We start from the raw sequence: 18,897 nt of genomic DNA on the forward strand, positions 1-18,897 counted from the left end.
CCAGCTACAGTATACTGCAGACATCATGCATGACTAGGTCTGGACCCAGCTATACTGCAGACATTATGCATGGCTAGGTCTGGACCCAACTATACTGCAGACATTATGCATGGCTAGGTCTGGACCCAGCTATACTGCAGACATCAAGCATGGCTAGGTCTGGACCCAGCTATACTGCAGACATCAAGCATGGCTAGGTCTGGACCCAGCTATACTGCAGACATCAAGCATGGCTAGGTCTGGACCCAGCTATACTGCAGACATCAAGCATGGCTAGGTCTGGACCCAGCTATACTGCAGACATCGATCATGCATGGCTAGGTCTGGACCCAGCTATACTGCAGACATCGATCATGCATGGCTAGGTCTGGACCCAGCTATACTGCAGACATCTTGGTTGCCCGGGACTGCAGATGCAAATTAGCCTCTTGGCTAACTCTGACACATTTACATTGAAGTGTGAACTAAAATGTTCATCAATGTGTACTGTCCCTGCGAAATAAATAAAAGAAAGAAGGAAAAGAGCCAGAGCTCTTCAGACTGTCCCTCAGCCTAGACTTGAGAATAAAAGTGATCCATTCTGACTTTAGCCTAGCTTAGACTTGAGAATAAAGTGTTTTTTTTTTTTATTATTTTATTTATTCCCCCCCCTGATTTTTCACCCATTTTCTCCCCAATCGTACTTGGCCAATTTCCCCCCTGCTGCCCCAGTCGCTGCTCCACCCTCTGCCAATCTGGGAAGAGCCGTAGACGAGCACCATGCCTCCTCCAACACATGTGCCGTTGCCAGCCGCTTCTTTTCACCTGACAGCGGGGAGCTTCACCGGCAGGACATAGCACATGGGAGGATCACGCTATTCCCACCAGTTACCTTCCACCCCGAACAGGCGACTGACCAGAGGAGGCGCTAGTGCAGCGATCAGGATGCATACATTCCCTCAATCCGGCTTCCCACCCACAGATACCAGCCAATCATGCCTTTATGGATGCCCGACCAAGCTGGAGGTAACACAGTTGCGAGAACCTGCGACCCTCATGTTGGTAGGCAGGGAATCTCCCGCTACACTACCCGGACGCCAACGAGAATAAAGTGATTTTACCATTAGGACCTCTAGACTGCCTGAAGAATTTAGGCTGCTAATTCAGCATCATTTGCTGGAATTATTTCTTCTTTTTCTCTGCAGCTCAGAAACTATACTTCTTACAGCCACCATATTTGTCAAGCAGGTTCCTATGGCCCCCCACTACTCAGGCAGCCCATGCATATTGGTCGCATGATGGTGCTATAACAAGCAACTTTACATTTTTGCTAACTTACCTGCAAATAAGTAGTACCGTAGTTTCCTGAAGAAAATCGGACGCTCCAACTATGTATTTTGCCTGGTAAATTACCATGCCTCATAATTTTACGTTCATAATGTGGTGAATGCACAAGTAACATGTACATGAGAGCATTTTGATGCTGTTGGACTTTGTATTTGGTGACTTAACGGGGGTAGGCTAGCCTAGTATCGCAGACTACCAGTCACTTAGCCAACTAGCAGGAGGGTGTGTAACTACTTTTCTACTGCACGACGTGCACAGAGAAGAGAAGGTCATTATATTTTCTCATCTTAGTATCGAGAATATGGCAAATGGGCAAATCTCCCAAGATGTTGGTGTTCCTCTTAGTGGTTAGCACTGTCAATAAGATGCTGCAGTATCACAATCATTCCATTTGATTAGTTTCTCCACCGCAAGTAAAGCATCAGCATCTCATGTGGAAGATTCGGGTTCAAATCCAGTCTTGTCATTTCTGTTGATAAACTTAACAATCGGCCACAAAAACTGTCTACGTGTATCAACATTAAGTCTCAGTAATTAACACTAATCAACAGCCCATCTAGGTCTAAGCAATTTAGAACATTTTACACATAGCTTCTATCCCCTTCTTTACATCAAAGTCAGCTATTTCAATTCCAATGGTCTCCATTACAGATGCCAGGCCAGTATGAACCGTTCTGTGCGCTCACTTGGTCTAATTTGACAGATCCCAGGGTTACATCCTTACAAAAACACCTGTTAGGGATGGTAGGTGGCAGGAATTATGCATCAAACAGTGGGGAGGAAAAATAATATATGCAAAAGCTATAAAATACAGCACCGACTATCATTGATGTGACTGATATATTTGGAGAAGAAACCACATGCATGACCTTTAATTGTTAACTCATCTTGTGGTGTAGTGAGTTCAGTGTTAAAGTATCACTTTCAGCCCAGTATGGCAGTGAAATCAAACAGTGAATACTCACTTCGAGTTAATTGTGCAATTTCACAACAATAACATACAGCCTGCAAAGTGTGATATTATAGAAAATAAAAAGGTCCTGTATGCTGCAATTTTAAATGAATGTTTGTCATGATAATGCACAAGCAACTTGGTGCATGGAGAATAAAACAGTGATTCTAACAGAACCAACTTCAAACCATGGCACAATTTGAGTGCCATTATCATGATTTAGTCAAATGCTGTTAACACTTACAATTGCTTATTTAAATTAGACTTTTTCCACATCAATTCTGATTACAGTAAGTTGTCATCAATCATGAGCCAATATAAAAAATAAACTACAAAAACTATTCCATCCAAAAATGTCAAAACCCTCCCAAGAAATGCGTGATCAAACTGAATTTCAAAAAGAAATACACATGAAGAATCATTCCTGCATAGGGTACTGTTGCTTTAAAAAAAAACATTGAACTAAAACTGTATGCACTGTGATGCTTTATTTGAGTTATGCAATAACTCCTTCAATATAGTTGCTGTATGCTGAAAGATTTAAAAAAATGTAAATGATTGGAATTTAAGTGCTTTGTCAAACCAAACAATACTCGATAAAACATTCCATGGGCCATGGTGCTGTGGCCAGCAAGGTCATGCATGTTGTCGCTCTCTTGTCATGAAATATTCCGTATTGGCAGCAATCATATTCATTTTCTGGGATTTTCGCCGGTGCATTGTGTTAGTCCTGACTTTTATTTTCAAGTGTTCTTGACGAGTGTTTAACCATGAGCCATCAAACAAAAACCAAGTGCCTGGTGCAGCGGTCTGTCACTCACCATGTCTAGACTGAAAAGTAAAGGCTTTTGAAATGTGTCTGTCACTCACCATGTCTAGACTGAAAAGTAAAGGCTTTTGAAATGTGTCTGTCGCTCACCATGTCTAGACTGAAAAGTAAAGGCTTTTGAAATGTGTCTGTCGCTCACCATGTCTAGACTGAAAAGTAAAGGCTTTTGAAATGTGTCTGTCCCTCACCATGTCTAGACTGTAAAGTAAAAGCTTTTCAAATCAGGGCCCATTGGCCCAATGCTTTGGACTTTACTGCCTGAGGATGTTAGTGTCGGCTCTCAATAAAAACACAAGCCGTGTGGAGTGGATGTTTGACTATGCAGTGGTGGTGTAATCGATATGGGGATATCGGTTTATCCCCGTTGTTTTGGGTTTTATGCCGCTGGAGTTTGCTTGAGGTTTGGGATGTGTGCATTTTGTACCTCAAATCGTTAAAGGATGAGTTCCTCTAAAATGAAAACTCAGTCATTATCACCCCCATACAGGTGGAAGGTTGGGTGAAGGTTTTTTAGTCTGTAAAACATTTGTGAAGCTTTCCAGAGAGACAGAGTTACAGCATTCTCCTGCACACGTGAATGGTGACCAACTTTAAAAAGTAAAAAAAAAAAAGATGAAAAATGAAATGCCTCCATATTGCTCGTCTGGCGTAATCCAAGTCTCCAGAAGCCCCGAGATGCCAAGTTGACTTGAAAAGACACCATTTACACCATGCGTTTAGCTGAAATCTTCACTGTTGCCGTGAGTTGAAAGTCCCGTTTTCACAGGTACAGTGAGGATTTCAGCTAAAAACAGGGTGTAATTTACGTCTTTTCAAGTCAAATTGGCTTCTCTGGGCTTCTGCAGACTTTGATTACACCAAAAGAGCAGTATGGAGGCATTTTATGTTTGTTTTTTCTAGTTTTTGATTTTTTAATGTTTGAAAGTTGGTCACCATTCACTTCAGTTGTTCAGGAGAATGCTGTAACTCTGCTTCCCAGGAAAAGTCCACGTGTTTTTGGGACTAAAAAATACCAGTGAGTCGATAATGACTGAATTTTCATTTTTGGATGAACTTAACCTTTAATTTGTGGAAGCATTTATGTAGCATGTTCTTCCTAAACAGATTGACACTCACAAGACAAATGCAGAGAACTGGCACACTGTATGATAAACATATACAAAGAAACAAAATCACACTGAATAAAACCTGCAGCAGATTCAGTGAGGTGCAGAGTCAGACTAGAGTGAGCAGAAACATTCCGGATGGATGGTAAGTGACCTGTTTACCTGCCAGGGCAGAGCTCACGCTGGTGGATCCGTTCAGCTGGACAGAGATGGAAGGAACACTGCGGGACAGGAAACGAAACAAAGATGTCGACACAGTCAACACAGCAGCAGTGATCACCAGGGAGAAAGCAAACAAGGGCAATTTGGGATTTCAATTTTGGATCTAAAGTACTTGACCGAATTGACCCTATAGTAGTTTGACAAGCACATTTTACATGTCTCACATCTACATTCTAGTCTATCCCATTCTATTCCCTCGAAAAGAAACTTGAACAAACAAATCGCTTGCCTGAGAAGTGATTGCACTTCAAGGAGGCAAAATCTATCCAAAAATTACTGATGTTTGATACCTTAAATTTCATTTTTCCTACTCTCAGACACACACAAAACAGTAATAAAGCACTGTTAAAATTGCCCACATAAAACATGCTAATATTTGAATTAAAAAGTAATATTTTATACAGTGATGGATTATACCTCTCAAGCAAGCAATGTTCCTCTATTGCTTTTAACACCAGCAAAAATAGAGCAGTTATTACGCGAACATATTTCAGTGTTACAAGCAATTGTTTTCCCCATTGCAGGTAAGTCAAAGGCTCACTAAAACCCATCTTTAGAATTTAGTCTTGCTACACAGAGAACTGTGTTCACGTTTGGCAGACACCTTAGGCCAAATAATAAAAATGCCAAATAATAAAAATGTGGTTGTGCATGATTGATGATTAACAATTATCAGGGTTTGTTTTTTGTCATAGCTTATCTAGCCCAATTGTCAATCGTCCGAATTGTGACTACATAAATGTGATGTGTAATATCACATATGATATACATGTATGTTGATCAAAAAATACCCCAAAATACAACCTGCCTGTATCAATATAACAATCAGTAAAGGTCTGTTGCTTTAACTGACCGTCACCGAACTGAATAATCGATCTGTTGCACCATATAGCTGTAATTTTTCCACACCCAACACTTACAGCAATATGACTGCATAATACATCCTTACACAAACAAACAAAAAGAAAGAAAAGACAAAAACTAGAAATAAAATGACCAACAACACACAAAAGAGCAAATAGAAATATAGCTGCTGCGCAGCATATGGGTCGTGGCAGGGCAGTGATGACATCATCAGTGATGTCACAATGCACGCTCAAGTGACATCACTGATGACATCATCATAAGTGTGTGTGTGTGTGTGTGTGTGTGTTTTGTCAGGATGGTGAGGGCATGTCCCTCCTTTCCCCAGTATGGCAAAGGCATTGATGTATTGTTCTTTAGGCTATACAAGGGGGCAGAATTCAAATTGCACACTTCAACTATTGTGACAGGAAAATCTTGTCAATTTTTTTCATCAAGTTTGGAGCTTTATTTAGCAAGAATTTGCATTAGCTGTTTACAGTACCATTTACAGTAAAACATGTTGACGCACTGTGGGCAAACTTTTTGATCAATCCAAAATCTGTAACGATGCAGATGCTGAAGTTTGGTGTCGTTTGAAGAAAAATTTTGGGAAGAGTAGGGTTAAATTAGTTTGACAGTTTTGCAGTCTTTGGACTTCATACACACATTTCTGTGAAAGTTGCAAAGCCGTAGCACATATGCCTGATTTGAATTTTCAAAGTTTTAAACTTTAGACGGTCGCTGTAGCATCAGGACTATTGCCGCCAAATTCGCGTCAACAAAGTTTGGCATGGGACTGGACCTTTGTGCAAAGTTTGGTTTATTTTCATGCATGGGATGTCCAACTTCCCGGGAGAAGAAGAATATTGGCAAATACAAAGAGTGGCCCTGCCACTAATTATAGCTAGTGCGCAGCAATGGGTCGTGGCCGGGCACAGATGACATCATCAGTGATGTCACAACACTGATGTCACAACACTGAAGAAATCACTGATGTCACAATGCACAATTGCTCAAGTCGCATCACTGATGATGTCACTTCTGACATCATAAGTGTGTGTGTGTGTGTGTGTGTGTGTGTGTGTGTGTGTGTGTGTGTGTGTGTTTTTTCCCAGGATGGCTAGGGCAGAATTCAAAATAGTCAAAAATTCTGTTTTTGAGATACAATTCTGAGATTTTGCACACTTCAACTACTGTGACGGCAAAATCTTGTCTGAATCAAGCTTTATTTTGCAAGAATTTGCAGTAGCTGTTTCTGTTTACTGTGTTAAACAGCCTTCCAGGGAGAACATAAACTAAAAGTATCAGTGCTGTAGGAATTGTTTTCTAATTCTAAATAATGTGTCAGCCTCAAACAAACTAAGTGGGTATTATGTGCATTTTGACCCTGGTTCTTCAGCCACTTGCCAGCTAGGAGCACATGGGAAAACAATGGGAGGAAATGTGTCAGTGCTATAATGAGGCTGCTTTGACATTAGCCAGCCTACTGACCAAAGGAAGCTTTGCATGACATACTGTATCTGCCGTCCTAATGTTCTACTACAATGAAGGGAAAGACAGCTCTTCTGTTCTTTCCCGTTCAGTTTTACTGCACTAGGCGGCCTCGCCCGCCCTGCAGCTCACTGAGCTGGCCCTGCAGCTCGCATACGCAGCTCGGCCGTTGTGCGGGATCACTTGGTCTAATGACAACACTGATGATGTCACAAACTGATGATGTTAGAACTTCGCATCACTGATGACATCACAATGCTCTTATTACATCACTGATGATGTCACATCTTGATGTCACCAGACTCCCACATCTTTTTTGTGACATCACTGATAACTGATGATGTCACAGTGGGATTTATGACATCACAGTGGGACATGGGACGGACAGACAGAGCCCCAGCTCCGATGATGATGATAAAAAGGAAAACTACGTCGTCAGAAGGGGGACCCGCTCAGAAAAAACAAACAGGACAAGTCGAACAACAAGGCACTTCTAGCTGTAACGTCAACGTAACACCGAGTAACATCAGTGTCAGTGATGTTTACCGTTACGTTATTGACGATGAAGAATCTGATCTCGATAATGTTAATAATAACGTTAATCCTCCTTATGCCGAGTGCCAATGATTTTCGCCACTCAAATGGCGTTTCTCATAAAGCAGCCGTGAAAATCTGGTGGAAGCATTTTCAATAAAAAGTGAAATGACACACAGATGGTTTATAGTCACTTCAATAGAACTCTCCCCAATGCAAAATTCTAACAGGTTTAGTTGCCAGTAATGACAGTAAGAAAGGCAGATGTAGTGAGCAAAGATGGATGATTTAATATTCCATAGCTCTGACCTAACCAAATCTAACTGACATCACTATTGTGAACACAAAACAAAGAACACTTCTGATATAATATGATATTAGTGTTTTAGTAGAGTGTATCACTCAATACAAAAAATAAAGGCTTTCATAGAACCAAAAGCCTATGGCTTAGTCTGCAGAAAAAACATGACAAAAGCCATAGTAATTTAGACTCAGGTGTGCATAAACTACTTCCTTTTTTAAATACAAAAATGTTGGACAGGAGAAGCAGGTATTTGTCGGTTATAGTATCGCCTGAAAAAATCCCCCCCAAAGTCTATAGATCCCCCCCAAAATCTATAATTCCCCCCTAGTTTGCAAAGTGAATTTTAAGCCCTGATGATGATGAAGATGATTCCGGGACAAAATTGAAACAGAGAACATTGCCCACATGCTCCCTTTTATAATAACTAGGGATCTCTCATGCTCGATTCCTAGGCTCGCCCGTCCTACAGCTCACCAAGCTGGCCCTGCAGCTCGCATTCGCAGCTTGCTCGGCTGCTGTGTGGCCAATGAGACCAGCATCACTGATGATGTCAGATTTATGACATTGCTGATGTCACAGTGGGATTTATGACATCACTGATGATGTCACAGTGGGATTTATGACATCACTGGGATTTATGGCATCACTGATGATGTCAGTGGATTTATGACATCACTGATGATGTCACAGTGGGAGGGATTTATTACATCACGGATGATGTCACAGTAGGATTTATGACACACATCACAGTGGGACAGAGAAAGAGAGAAACAGACAGAGCCCCATCTCCCATTTATGTTGGGATGATGAAAGGCTAAAGTGCACCAGTATGCAGCGTATGCATGTTGTAAAATAAGAAACAATAGGTTGACAGTCCTTCAAGATAAAAAACAAGGCTAGGTCGAAACCTAGTGTATGGCCAGCGCAGAAAAGTGATGACGAGCCTGTTGGTTGTAGCAGGCAGCGACATTGTTAATGTGGAGGGCTGTCGGTGGCAAACGTATGAAGGATTTAATGGGAAATCAGTATGGTAAGAAAGCCCTAGAAAATAATTATTTAATTATGTACTTGCATTTAATAAAACATTTTATTATGATACATTCATGTGTGTGTGTGTATGTGTGTGTGTGTGTGTGTGTGTGTGTGTGTGTGTGTGTGTGTGCGTGTGCACACGCGCGTGTGTATTTATTGTGAAATTCTAAAAGATGTGTATTTGTTGCATTAAAAGGACCCCACCCCCATCGTAAAAGCTATGGTTCCAAAGTTATGGGCCAAAATGTAAAGAGGGCAGCTATAGCGCCACCGTGAGGTCAATTGGTGTAATTTTTTAGGCCAGAGTAGAAGGGTACTCTATTGGCCCATTTCCACCGCTGGTATCAACGCGGCCCCGCACAGCTCGTCTCGCTTTTTTGTCTCATTCCACCGATCAAAAACGTGGACAGCCCGGGTTGAGTCGGGGTTGAGTCGTGCTGCTTTTGGTCCCTGCTCTGTTGAGGTTCTAGGGCTGTGGACCTGGTACCATACGGTGACGTGAAAACACTGCAGACGACTGATTGGTCAGGCAGAATCGTGTTTACTGTAGGCATCTACTGTCAATGCTGGATACCAGTTTAGTTAGCTTACCTTCTCTTCTGTTATGTTATTTCCATCAGTCTTTTGTGTTGCTGCCTTCGGCACTGGTGAAATAAAATCGATCTCCTTGCTCAGCTTTAACATGCGTGGTTTTCAATTGTTTTGAGAGAGAAAAAAGTCCGCTCCTCGGGAAGCCCTTTGTAGTTGGCTCCGCTAGGCCGCAGGCGAAGCCGCGGTCTTGCCTGTTGAGCTGCCGCTGGGGTTCTCCTTGTAGCGCCTCTCCCGTCCCCGCGCAGTGCATGCATGTGAGTTTGAGTCGATTGTCACATTTGCCCATGTACACTGTAGGTCAGTGATACTCAACTGGCGGCCCCGTGGAATTGCAAAAAAAAAAAAAATTTTTTTTTTACAGTGCACCTGAACGCAACATGCAAGATACCCGCTGAATAAGTGTCCAAATGTTCATGTAATTCTGGCCAATACTCACACTTCTGTATAGCATTTCAGTCTGCTTCAGACGTTATATTTATAGCCTACTTCGGCTATGGGCGGAGGGCAGATATGCGGTCGCTATGACGACCAGGTGTGGGCGGAGGCAAGTAAACTTGCTATGGAAACAGAGTCTATATCAAGTAGAGCCGAGTAATACCAGATAGAGTGGAGCTGTACTGTGCTGTTATATGTGGTGGAAATGAGCCATATGAGCCTATGTACCCAATTTGGGAACAGTCGCTCTTATGGTTTGTGAGCTACGGGTACTTATTGTTGCCATAGCGCCCCCTACAGTCGAAATTACACAATTTTTTTTTTTTTTATCAGCTCAGAGTACATAGCTGCACACCTGTACCAAGGTTCATTCGCAACGGACAATGCATTCTGGAGTTAGCACGATTTTTGTGAACTAGGCCACACCCACAAAAGTTCAGAAGTCGATTATATCTATATATATACCAAACACACTGTGTGATGTGGTTTGGTGAAGATTGGACAAAATTTGAAGGAGAAATAGCAGAGAAAAAACGCTTTTGGAGAAAATTCAAAAAGGCTGAATATCTAGTTAAGATGGAAATGGGCGGGGGCTCTATCAGCAGATGCGGAACGACCCAAGGAGTCCAGGGAAAAAATAATTTTGATTGTAGATGCTACGGTTCAAAAGTTATGGACCAAAACGTAAAGAGGGCTGTTATAGCGCCACCTAGTGGTCAACTAGTGTAATTTTTCCGCCCATAGTAAAAGGTGACTCTGTGAACCTACCTACCAAGTTCGGTAGCGGCAGGTCTTATGGTTTCTGAGTGGGACCAAATCGGCTTGCAAATTGGTGACTAAATTGGGTGGGCAAACCCTGTTATAGGGCCTGCGCCCTGCATGTGCTGGCCAAAAATCTATCCGCAAAATTGCAGACCTAGTCTATTTTAATACTAGCATCACAAACAACATGCCAGGGATGCACAGATATGAACATTTTGGCCAATACCGATAACCAATATTCACATTGCCGTTATGGCTGACATTTACAGATTAAGATATGATTCTATATTAAAAAAAATATATGATAATCAAAATTTGAAAAACACAAGCACTGAATTTGAAAAAGTAATGTCTTTCTTTATTTCCAAAACATTTGGAAAAGCCTATAAATCATATATTTAGAGCATTATTTCCTTTCAAAATGAACATGTTGGCCGATACCGATAACCAATATTAACATTGCTGTTATTTTGCTCATCGGACCGATACCGATATATTAAAAAAATTACTAACATCAGCCGACGATCCCGATATGATTGCCGATATATTGTGCATCCCTATTCCCTACACAACATGCAGAACATTACTTCAAGCACTGCAACAATGAAGAAGATGAATGTATCAAACATGACCTGATGACACTAATATTGTGTCCCATGGGGAGATATTCAGCATTGTGCTGTTATTTATTTCTGGTAGCTGAGAGTAGGCTAAATCAAAGTTATGGAATGAGATTAGAGCCAGCAGAATGTGTGTTTGGATGGCACATTCACGACACTCAGTGTGTCTATGCAAGTTGTTATTTATGCTGCTAGAAATACAATAGGCGAGAATGGAGGCTGGAAGTGACAGTCATAGACTGAATGTGTGGATGTGAAAATCCCCAGGGCTTTTCTACTAGTGTGAAGCCATGCTGCAGAAGAGCCAAAACAAACATTACACACCCAGATTACGTTTGGCATTTCTGCCTTACTGGATAGTTCACAGAAACAGAAGAGAGAGGAACAGACAACATGTGACAATGGTCCCAGGCTGGATGTTAAGTGATTTTGAACTTACTTGGGTTGTGTAGCTTCTAGGGCTGTGCAATAAAATCAATACGGCAATATATCGTGATATTTCTTCCCGCAATACTGTATTGATATTTCAGAAGAATATTGTGATATATCGGCATATCAATTTTTTCAGTGTTTGTTCAGTGACACAATAAGAATACTTTTTATTCTAGTGCGTTCAGTAACACACTCAACACTCAGTAGTTTTGACTCAATTTGTCCACTAAGTTATCAATATAAAGTGATGTACATTGTTACACTACCTGGGTGGTACACAGTGAGTTGTATTTCAGTAAATTACGTACGAGTATTGCAATATATCGCAATATGTATTGTATCGCAATGTATTGTGATAGAATCGTATCGTGATCCATGTATCGTGATATGTATTGTATCGTGACTGAGGTCATTGCCAATACCCAGCCCTAGTAGCTTCCTCCATATTATAACCCCAAAAACTGTGATTCTCTGTTATCTGTTGTTTTTTCCCTCTCTCTCCATTCACTGCTTACTTTGTAAAAATCCTGATTGACTCTACTAATGCTAGATTTGATGTCATCATACGGGAAGTCCAGGAGATCAAAACAAGCAACAAGAAGAAACAATCTCGTCATTGATGGCATCGCTGAGCTGCCTGGTGAGACATGGGCTGACACGGAAGAGAAGGTGAGGGGTATGCTGGGTGATAAACTACAACTGAGACGAGACATCGAGATTGAACGGGCACACCGCACGGGAACAACTGTGACTTAAGGCAAGAGACCCAGACCCATCGTTGTGAGGTTTCTGAGACACAAGGACAGATCAGCGATTCTCCAAAAAGCCAAAAACCTCAAGGGAACAAATATCTACGTGAACGAGGACTACACAGACGCTGTCCATCGAAAAAGAAAGGATCTGTTACCTGCCATGAGAGCTGCTAGAGAAAGAGAAGAAATCGCCTTTCTGAGGCATGACAAACTGATCATCCACTCAAGAACCAGCAAGGAGGCAACTGATCAGTTATGGCAAAAACAGGTATGCTGGACAGCGAGCATGACTTGTAACACTACATTAGGTGATGTCGGACTATCACACACAACACCACAGTCTGCAGAAAAAGGGACTAAGAATTGCACACATTAATTAACATTAACAGTATTAGGAACAAAGTTGAGGATATTACAGAAATATTATTAGCTGATAATCTACACATACTGACCATCTCTGAAACACATTTGGACTCAACATTTCAAGACACAGAGTTAAGTATACAGGGGTACAACCTTTTCAGGAAGGACAGAAACAAATTTGGTGGAGGGGTAGCTTGTTATATCCAAGATCACATACCAGAAAAAATTAGGAAGGATCTAATGCATTGCAGTATTGAAGTATTATGGCTTCAAGTACACCCATCTCATTTAAAGCCAATTCTGGTAGGCTGCTGTTATAGACCACCAAGTTCAAAAAGTGAATATCTAGACAAGATCTGTGAAATGTTAGAGAACACCGGTACTCTAGGTCAAGAAACATATTTTTTGGGAGACATGAATATTGACTGGATGTCACAGAACTGCACCTTAAAGAACAAACTCTCAACTGTTACTGAGACATGTGGGCTCTCTCAGGTCATGGAGAAACCTACCAGGATTTGTCTAAGGAATGGCACCATGACTTCAACATGTATAGATCACATATTCACCAACACACCACATTTAAGTATTATCTATTCCGATAGGATGCAGTGATCATAATTTGATAATAATTGTTAGAAATACAAAAATAGCTAGGCCTGGTTCTAAAGTGATAATCAAACGATCATACAGAATGTTTAATGAAGAAAACTTTGTAAATGAGGTAAAGAATGTGTGTTGGTCAGAAGTGTTGTCTAGTATGAATCCTGATGAGGCCCTGTCAAAATTTGATGAAGTCCTCAGGCCTGTGACCGATAAACACCCTCCACTCAAGAAGTTTACCGTCAAGCAGGTAAGAACACCGTGGTTGGATAAGGAGATCAAGGAACAAATGATTCAAAGAAATCTAGCAAAAAAAACAGCTGTATTAACTGGACTGGAACCTGACTGGCAGATTTATAGAAAATTAAGAAACTCTATAACAAAACTAAATAGAAATAAAAAGAAACTTTATTATGAAAATAGAATCAATAGCATTCAAAATAATAATAAAAAGTTATGGAGTACAGTTAATGATCTACTAGGCAGAAATAAAAAACAGTCCGTCTTTTTTAGAGGTGGAAGGTGGCTATATTTCAAAACCGACAGAAATCGGCAATCATTTAAATGACTATTTCATAGGTAAAATAGAGAAATTAAGAAACAATATGCCAGTCACTAACAATAATATATTTACCCTATTAATAAAAAATTATATTATTAAGGAAAACAATTGCAAATTTAAATTTGATACTGTAAGTATAAATAAAAAAATATATATGTTAAGAAGCTGTGAAAATAAACCACCAGATGTTGACTGCCTTGACGGGAAACTTCTTAAAATGGTAGCAGATTTAGTGGCACCTGCTATATGTCACATCATTAACGTAAGTTTAACCAATCACCTGTGCCCACAAAACTGGAAGAGAGCAAAAATCATACCACTACCAAAAGACATGAAATTGCCCTTTTCCGGAACCAATAGTCACCCTATAAGTCTACTGCCTGTGTTAAGTAAAATGATGGAGAGAATTATTTATGATCAAATCAAGAACTACCTGTCCATTAATAACCTGGTGACTGATTTTCAACATGCATACAAAGATGGGCACTCCACGCTGACAGCTATGACCCAGATGACGGATGACTGGTTAAGGAAAATTGATGATAAAAAAAACTGTTGGTGCTGTTTTGCTGGACTTCTCAGCAGCATTTGACATCATAAATCATAAGTTATTACTCGGAAAACTTGAATGTTATGGCTTTGATCAGTCTGCAGTATCTTGGTTTGAGAGCTATCTAACCAACAGGACACAGACAGTTTTTTTTTAATGGTAACTATTCTGATGTCAGAACTGTAAAGTGTGGGGTGCCTCAAGGTAGCTGTCTCGGACCCTTACTGTACACTATATTTACAAATTATCTACCACTTGTCCTAGAAAAAGCGAAAATAGCGATGTATGCAGTCTACTATATAAACGTCAGCACTCTCAACCAATGAGTTAGATATTGTTTTAAATGCAGTTACGTTTAGTGGCTGACTGGGTTGAAAGGAATGAACTAGTTCTCAATATTTCAAAAACTAAAAGTATGGTATTTGGCTCTAACCACACCATCTGTAAAGATCCAGTACTAAACCTTAGTTTAAAAAATGTAAGTATTAGTCAAGTGCATGAAACAAAACTGCTTGGTATTACCATAGATAATAGATCATGGACATCACATATAAATAAGATAACTGCAAAAATGGGAAGTGGGATCTCTGTCATTAGGAGATGCTCATCTTTTTTAACACCCAAAGCCACTAAACTTGTTACTCAAGCATCAATTCTGTCAAATCTGGACTACTGTCTGGCAATCTGGTCCAATGCCACACTTGATATGATTAGTAAACTACAAATGATACAAAACAGAGCTGCACGCATTGTACTCAATTGCAATTACAGAACAAATGTTGTAACAATGCATAAAAGTTTTAACTGGTTATTTGTAAAAGATAGATTGCTTTACTCACTGCTGGTCTTTATTAGAAATATTTCTGTGACAAAAACTCCGGGCATTCTGTATCAAAATCTATCCTTCAGTAAGGACAAACATAATCACATCACTAGACATGCTACTGTGGGTAACTTCACTCTTCCTAAAGTAAGAACAAATGCTATGAAACGAATGGTCATGTATAGAGGTATGTTCGAATGGAACTTGCTCCCCAGAGACATCTCTAAAGAGAATGGTAAAACAAAATTTAAATTGTTACTGAAACAACATCTCAAATCTTAAACTAAATGTATAATGTGTTTATGGAAAGATAGACTGAAACTGGTGTTATGTTAAAAACTGCTGAACTGTTATAGTGCACTGATATTGTATGTCTGATAACATATACCTTATATGTTATATATTGCACTACTTAAGTTACTGTACTTTTACTATTTTGTGTATTGTATTTTATGTATTACCAGTGTTTCCCACAGGATTTTGAGTATTTGTGGTGGGGGACCGCAGACCCCCTAGGGGGTTGCGGGGGCATGCCCCCCCGCAAGATTTTTTAAAACATTTTAAAGTAAAATGCATGAATTTGGTGTACTTTGAGAAAGCTTAAGAGCAAAATTAAAAGGCTAGATCTATGAAGAACATGTCATCATTACTGTGCTGTGGGTTTACAATGACAAACTAAATTTCTCCCTATAGGTCAGGGATACTCAACTTGCTTTGCCACTTTCGTGAAATGATAGAAGGCGAGGGGCCAGTTAATAAACAAACAATATACATTTTTCTGTAGCGGATTGTAGGTTTTTGGGGTGTCAGCCGGAGTTTAGGCTGACAGTGTTGTGCACACCGGATAGTTAGTTAGGTTAAGTTAGTTAGGTTAAGTACATACATAAGTGCCTGGGTAGTGAGCAGATGGCGGTATTTTAGACAATTTAGCAGCTAAATCATAGATTATTTAAAGATATTCCATATTCCAGACTGAAATGCTATAACAGAAGTATTGGCCAGAATGACATGAACATTTATTGGACACTTATTCAGCGGATATCTTGCATGTTGCGTTCAGGTGCACTGTAAAAAAAAAAAAAAAAAAAAAAAAAAAAAATTGGTCAACATCTTATTGTGGCGGTCAAAATATTATTGTGGCGGCCCGCCACAAATTCCTTTATGTATGGGAAACACTGATTACTGTACTTGCTACGTGATCGGACCCCAGGAAGAATAGCCGTAGCATCCTGCTGCGACTAATGGGGATCCTAATAAACTAAACTAAACTGCCATTGTACGACGAAACAGGTCTGAAAATCACATTGCACATACATAATGCCATCAGGATGAGCCGCAGCTTCTGTCTTTGAACTCAAAACTACCTGTGTTAAACTGAGATAACCCTGACCCCAGTGAAGAAACCCAATCATAACACTAACCCAGATGGCAGATACCAACCTTAACCCATTGGCACTGGCGGAGCTGGTCAGTGGAGCTCCAGACAGTTGACTACCAGAGGGCGGTGGAGGCCAGGGGCTGCCCCAGGACATTCCCCCAACAGAGAGGGGTCTCCTGGGGTAGGGCGAGTAGACGGAGGTGGGGTGAGCAACCGCGGCCCTCGCCGTCCCCTGCAGGCTGGGCCGGTTCAGGTGGCCTGATGAGAAGGAGTGCCGTGATCTGCTGGGCATGGGCCCCGTAGTGCTGTGGCTCAAACACTGCTGGCAGGAGCAGACTGAAGGGCCCGGGGGGATGGCCGAGGGGATGGCCGAGGGGATGGCCGGCGGGCCCGAGGAGGATAGCGGGTAGGGGAGGTTGCACTGTCGTCGCACTTGCCGCCTGAAGCCTGAGGCTTTGTTGACTTGGGCCAGAGATGTGAGATCCACTATGTAATTATATCCGTGCGGGCTCAAGTCGGCCGTGCCCTGGCGAGCCTGGTAGCTGTGCTCCAGTAGGATGGAGGTTCGAGTCTCGTACGGCGTCCATCCTCCCTCGTCATTGACCCATTCCCAGTAGACGCCGCTGCCCAGGCCCGACGACTGGGCAAACAGGGACCGACGTACAGATCGTGTCTTTCCTGAAACAAAACAGAGGTTTTCACTGAATAAGCCAGACTGAAGTGGTATTTGGCAGATGTTTGTGTCAGAAAACGCAGGATTAATCTCAAAATGGTGCTGCGACTGTGAAGAATGCTCATGCGCCCAAATGGAATTCTGGTGTCAGGTATGGTCAGGGAGGGTCACCTCTCTGTGCTCCACACTGAAGACCAAAATACAAACTCCTAAACAGCAGCACTCTGTCCAGAGAAAGCTGGGCTCACTGTCAGATCTTTTTCCCATTTCGTCCCTTAGATTTCCTTAAATTCCTTTGCTATAAAGTGATAACAGACTGTGCGCGGATTGGTAACCAGCGTGTGTTGAGCGTGTGTGTGTAGTTTACTGATGTCACTCATGCTACAAGATTTCTCTGTATTCAAAGTTAGCCCTTGCTGACGAGATGCCAATGTGCAAAGTTGCCTAGAGTTAGCCTGGTAAACCAGCCCGTCACGTGAACACATTTCATTTGGTTCTGCGTGACGGTCTGGCCCCAACTCTTCACCCAGTCCTTAGCAGGGGCGGGAGCATGGGCGGGCGTAGTTGCCTTGACAGACAACTCCTTCAGCCAATCAGCGTTGGATCCAGTCAAACCCAAATCCACTCGGGAGAATGGCAAAAACATGTTTTCCGCCAAGAAACTCCGCGGTTGTGGCGATACTCCTGTACTTGTTTAATTGTTATTGAGTCTATTTCTGCAATAACTGCACTTTATGGCTGTTTAAACTAGACAAACGCTGACATTACTCCTCAAGGTGGACAGACAGGGAGGCGGCCATTATTGTTTTGTTAGTGCAGTGCTAGTGGCGTTCCTGATTGGCCAACTTGCGCTGTCAATCACAGCGCAGTTGCTGATTGGCTCTTCCGCTTTGCAGCTTCTGCTTAACACCCTCTCAGGCCTTGGGGCCAGACAGTCTCACAGAAGCAAATGAAATCTGAGTTCACATGACGGGCTGGTTTACCAGGCTAGCCTAGAGTGGCATTAAAACCCAATTCCAGTCAGTCTTTCCTACCTGTACAAGGTTGATGTTCTATGAAAACGTACATGTGCGTGTGTGTGCTGCATCAACGCACGTCATCATTTGCGCCAAATAACAAATTGATAAGAACCGAAGCGAATAGTTTGTTCTAGGGTTGGCACGATGGACGATGGCATCGACCATCGTGATGGGCCGACCCCCCATCGACCTCTGAACCTTCTACATCGGATCATCGTAATTAATTATCTGTTCGAATTACATTTTTGCTGTTTTAATAATAAAAAATACCAAGTCCACTTACAGTGACGTGTGGGGGACGCGCCGGCGGCATTAAACGAGCGCACCCAGTTCAGACTCAGAGAAGCCTCCCCTCCCCCGCTCTAGTGCTTCTATGAACTGGGTGCGCTTGTTTAATGTCGCCGGGGCGTCCCCTGCGCGTGAGAAGTCAGTTGTTTTGTTGTGAAAACTTTTAAGACAAAGAAGAAACTTCACATTCTTTCCTGTTTTCAACCCAAAGTGAGTACAAGTCTTCAACTGTTAATTTAACTCGCCTGTTTCCAAAGTGAAAGTTGAAGTCGCTCCATTACATACGATACAGCACTACCAGCAATATTGAACAGCGCAAAACAAATAACGTTAACGTTACAGATCCTGACCAACAACGTGTGTGTGTGTGTGTGTGTGTGTGTGTGTGTGTGTGTGTGTGTGTG

The 18,897-nt window shown here is 41.6% G+C and overlaps 1 protein-coding gene across 2 annotated transcripts in view; it reads right to left on the minus strand.

Annotated features, from left to right (window-relative positions):
- Positions 1-18,897, minus strand: part of dtx2 (deltex 2, E3 ubiquitin ligase) — a 49,479-nt gene that overhangs the window by 17,397 nt on the left and 13,185 nt on the right. For both annotated transcript variants that reach the window (XM_083634762.1, XM_083634761.1), the window contains exons 2-3: positions 16,576-17,191; positions 4,376-4,434 (exon numbers count right to left, since the gene is read on the minus strand). In XM_083634762.1, coding sequence (XP_083490888.1) covers positions 4,376-4,434; positions 16,576-17,191 — 675 coding nt within the window. The remainder of the gene's footprint in view (positions 1-4,375; positions 4,435-16,575; positions 17,192-18,897) is intronic.

This window comes from Poromitra crassiceps, assembly GCF_964638095.1.
Source record: "Poromitra crassiceps genome assembly, chromosome: 1".
Lineage (NCBI taxonomy): Eukaryota > Metazoa > Chordata > Actinopteri > Beryciformes > Melamphaidae > Poromitra > Poromitra crassiceps.